The sequence below is a fragment of the Trachymyrmex cornetzi genome, unplaced genomic scaffold (assembly GCF_001594075.2).
Source record: "Trachymyrmex cornetzi isolate Tcor2-1 unplaced genomic scaffold, Tcor1.1 scaffold1708, whole genome shotgun sequence".
Taxonomy (NCBI): domain Eukaryota; kingdom Metazoa; phylum Arthropoda; class Insecta; order Hymenoptera; family Formicidae; genus Trachymyrmex; species Trachymyrmex cornetzi.
This window is the reverse complement of record NW_017296319.1, coordinates 36,730-40,486: the sequence shown is the minus strand read 5'-3', so window position 1 is coordinate 40,486 and position 3,757 is coordinate 36,730. Positions and strand designations below refer to the sequence as shown.

Below are 3,757 nucleotides of genomic sequence, written 5' to 3'. Positions count from 1 at the left end.
TACACGGTGTCTGAATTGAAGCTTGCTCTTAGTCCGTACGATGATAAGCGGTACGTCGTACCCGAATCGGTCACTACTTTATCTTGGGGACATTATAAAATACCTCTGTAATGTGTTGTATTTTTTTATTGTAATAAAATAAAAAGTTACAATACATCCGTTTTATCTATCCAAGAATTATGTGAATTGTCCATTCCTAACCATTTTACATACACTTTATTTCCTCGTTTGCGTAGTATTTTTTCCACGAGGTAAACGTCAGGATTGGAGACTCGCTGTAATTCATGTTCGTAGAATCCACCAGCTATCGGCTTCCCTTGATAATCTTTCAGTAGATACGTTGCAGGATTCGTACGTTGTGTTTTAACGATGTAGAAAATCTCAGTGGACCAATTAGGTGTATAACCCTTTTCAAAAATTGTCTTGAATTTACTAATTCGTACTGGATCGCCTATTTTGAACCTCGTTGGAGCGACAATTTTGACATGACTGTATACCGTCGACAAGAGTCGTTTTGCAACGGTGGATGTTACGTGTATCGGTCGCATCCCAATGGTTCGATGTTTACGATGATTATAATCTGACAATAGACGCGGTAGCTCGTCGATCCATTTGTACGAACCGTTTAACGTGAACGTTTTCCACATGTTATTCTTAAGTGTACGGTTGAATCGTTCCACCACCGACGCTTTCATCACTGAATACGTAGAATAATGATTTATGTTGTATCTCTTAACAATGTTTTTCTGCATTGTAGCGGTAGCGTTGTAAAATTCTTTTCCTTGATCCGTTTGCAGGTTTTGTGGGTATCGTTCGTCCTCACGAAATATTGTAGATAACGTTGCAGCCACATCGTTTCCGTTCTTGCTCTTGAGTGGTATAGCCCATGCGTATTTACTCAAAACATCGATAACTGTTAAAATGTAATTGTAACCTTTGTTGAATCGCGCGTAAGGACGCATCTCGACCACGTCGGCTTGCCATAAATCATCGCGACCGTGCACCACGACGCGACGACGTGGAAAATTTCTTCGCGCGGGTGCGTGGAGTTCTTTCACGAGTTTTCGTTTCTCGATACTCATCTCCCTCTGTTATAATAGGAAACGAGCTTTGCACGTATCTTTTAAACCTTTCTAGATGCGTTTAAATACCTAGACACCTCGTTCAGATGTTGAATCTCGTTCTCGTTACACACATTCGTCGATATTGTTTACGCAGATCACTTACACCGTGATGCAACATCTTAATATCATCAAATATGTTTTGAAACGCCTGCGTGAACGTATTTTTCCCTATCGTTTTAAACGATTCCTCCAATGTCTCTTTCGTCACCATATTAAGCATTTGTTGATGCAAATCAGTTACACCTCGATGAATCTCGTTGGACACTTTCATCAATAATGCATTTACACTATTTGAGAATTCTTCCACGTTGTTTTGCACTTTTTCCACATCGTCCGAGATATCTTTCTGCGTATCCCGAAGCGCGCGTACGATCATATCTCTCCCGGTTGTTTTGAACGATTTCTCCAATATCTCGTTAGTCACTACATTTTTCATTCGTGCAGTTACATCTCAGATGTGTGACAGCGTCGGATACTTTTTTTTCCATATCACTACACACTTTTAAACTATCTTTCTGCATATCCTGAAGCGCGCGTACGATTATATCTCTCCCCGTCGTTTTAAGGAGTTACACCACAGTAGAAATTTCAAAAAATCGATTTTTTTTTATTGGCTTAAAAAATCCTTTGAACTCTCTAGAATAAGAGACAAACGGTTTTATATCTGCCAGAAATCGTTTTCATTGAAATTTCGAGCTCTTTCTCGACCCCTCCCGACTGCTCCGAAACGACTACCTGCGGTAAATACGATACCTGCTTGTCGGGTACAGCATTATGTCTTACCATTCGATTTCTAACTTCTCTAATACACTAATAGATATCGTTAGAAACATTTTCAAGCATTTTGAACACAAAGTACGTTGGTACAGCGTCCTTTGATGTTGAGAGAAGACGTAAATTTTGCGAGGAAGTTATTGGAAATCACGATTTTCTTTTGCAGTGCTAATTTTTCACACGTTATTTGTAGCCTTGCCATTTATGTGAGTTACAATGAGTGACAAGAAAGTGTATGCAAGCCATAAAGACTCAAAAATATCGTATCAGACGCGGCGACGGAGCAACATGACGAAACGACGACCGTTGAACAGATATGAAGCGGAGGAAGATTCGGCCGGTGTCAGTGCTTCGGCAAAGAAATTGAAAGTGGATACTGACGATATCGATATACAAAGTGAATTTGGTTACCGAATTATAAACTTTTTTGCCGTTTTTTCTGCCATTTCGGAATATGTAAAGTGCAAAACGTGCAACTCTGATATACGATTTCTCGAATCAGGTACGCGGGGTTTAGGCTTCAAAATAATCGTCTGTTGCCCGAATTGTCCAAAAGTTGAAATCCCGAGTTGTCCATTCATACGAAATGGATATGAAATTAACCGTAGGATTGTACTAACAATACAACGCGAATACAACGCGCGGAGCGCTCTTTGACGGACGCAGCAAAAGAGGCTCGCTCTGGCATAAAAGCGTCCAGGAAAGAAAAGGAGGAGGAGTTTAGCAACCTGGAAGGTCAGCTTTACGGTGCTGGAATAGCAGATTAAAGGTAAACAATTTTTAATAATCAAATTTTTTATTTTATCATGTTCGAAACACGAGTCAAAACTTTAAACGCGTTTTTCTCGAAACACGTTTTTTCAAATCGGCACGCAGCATAACTCAAACAATTTTCTATTTTTTCACTCCAAATTAATATCACATCTTTAAAACAACATTCCGCATAGAAATACGTAGCCGATTTTCGATAAGTTAATATTTCGAATTTTTAGGTACAAATAAGTGCCCGTTTTTTTGGTAGTAAAATGAAATTTTTTTTCAAATGCTCGCCAATTTAACAAAAATGAATATTTTCAAAATTCCCTACGTATTTCTATAGCTATACTAATGTAATTTAAGAAAAAATTTTTTATTTTGTTCCAGATTAATTTTTGCTGCACTTCTACTGCGTGCCGCGGAGCCCCTCCAAAAAAAACCGTTCCGCAGAAACGGCTGTTGGGCAGCCATTTTGTAATAATTTTTAATAAACAAAATTTTTTTTTAAACTTCAAAATATACTTAACAACATCCTTAAAAAGAATTACCATTTTACTTTTCCTTCACTTAAAAAAAAATCGCAAAGAAACGTTAAATTTTCGCTCTCTACTGTGATGTAACCCCTTAAACGATTTCTCTAAAGTCTCCTTCGTCACCGTATTATTCATTTGTTGACGTAGATCAGTTACACCTCGTTGAATTTCATTAGTCTCCAACATTTCTTTCGTCGCTATATTATGCAATTGTTGACGCAGAATCAGTTACACCACGCTGAATCATCTCTTTCGTCACCATATTAAGCATTTGTTGATGTAGATCAGTTACATCCCGTTGAATCTCGTTGGACACTTTCATCGATAGCGCGCTCACACTTTTCGAGACCTCCACGTTGTTTCGCACTTTTTCCACATCGTTCGAGATATCTTTCTGCGTATCCCGAAGCGCGCGTACGATCATATCTCTCCCTATCGTTTCGAACGATTTCTTCAATGTCGCGTTAGTCACTACATTTTTCATCATTCGTACAGTTACATCTCGAGTCAAACGTTGAATCTCTTCCACGTTTCTTCGCACCTTTCCCATATCGCTCCTTATCGCTCCAC

General features: G+C 38.8%; 1 protein-coding gene across 1 annotated transcript; it reads right to left on the bottom strand.

The window, feature by feature from the left end:
- Positions 1-146: 146 nt before the first annotated feature.
- Positions 147-1,560, bottom strand: LOC108759160 (uncharacterized). The gene is made up of 2 exons (XM_018504473.1): positions 1,228-1,560; positions 147-1,088 (listed from the first exon to the last, which is right to left on the bottom strand). Exons 1-2 carry the CDS (start codon positions 1,558-1,560, stop codon positions 147-149), a joined length of 1,275 nt encoding a protein of 424 aa, XP_018359975.1.
- Positions 1,561-3,757: the final 2,197 nt, after the last annotated feature.

Excerpts from the sequence above, each read along its gene's own strand:
- LOC108759160 (XM_018504473.1), bottom strand. The coding sequence starts at position 1,560 with ATGAAAAATGTAGTGACTAACGAGATATTGGAGAAATCGTTCAAAACA. Across the intron at positions 1,089-1,227 it reads TTAAGATGTTGCATCACGGT|AGGGAGATGAGTATCGAGAA; the intron begins GTAAGTGATCTG and ends CTATTATAACAG.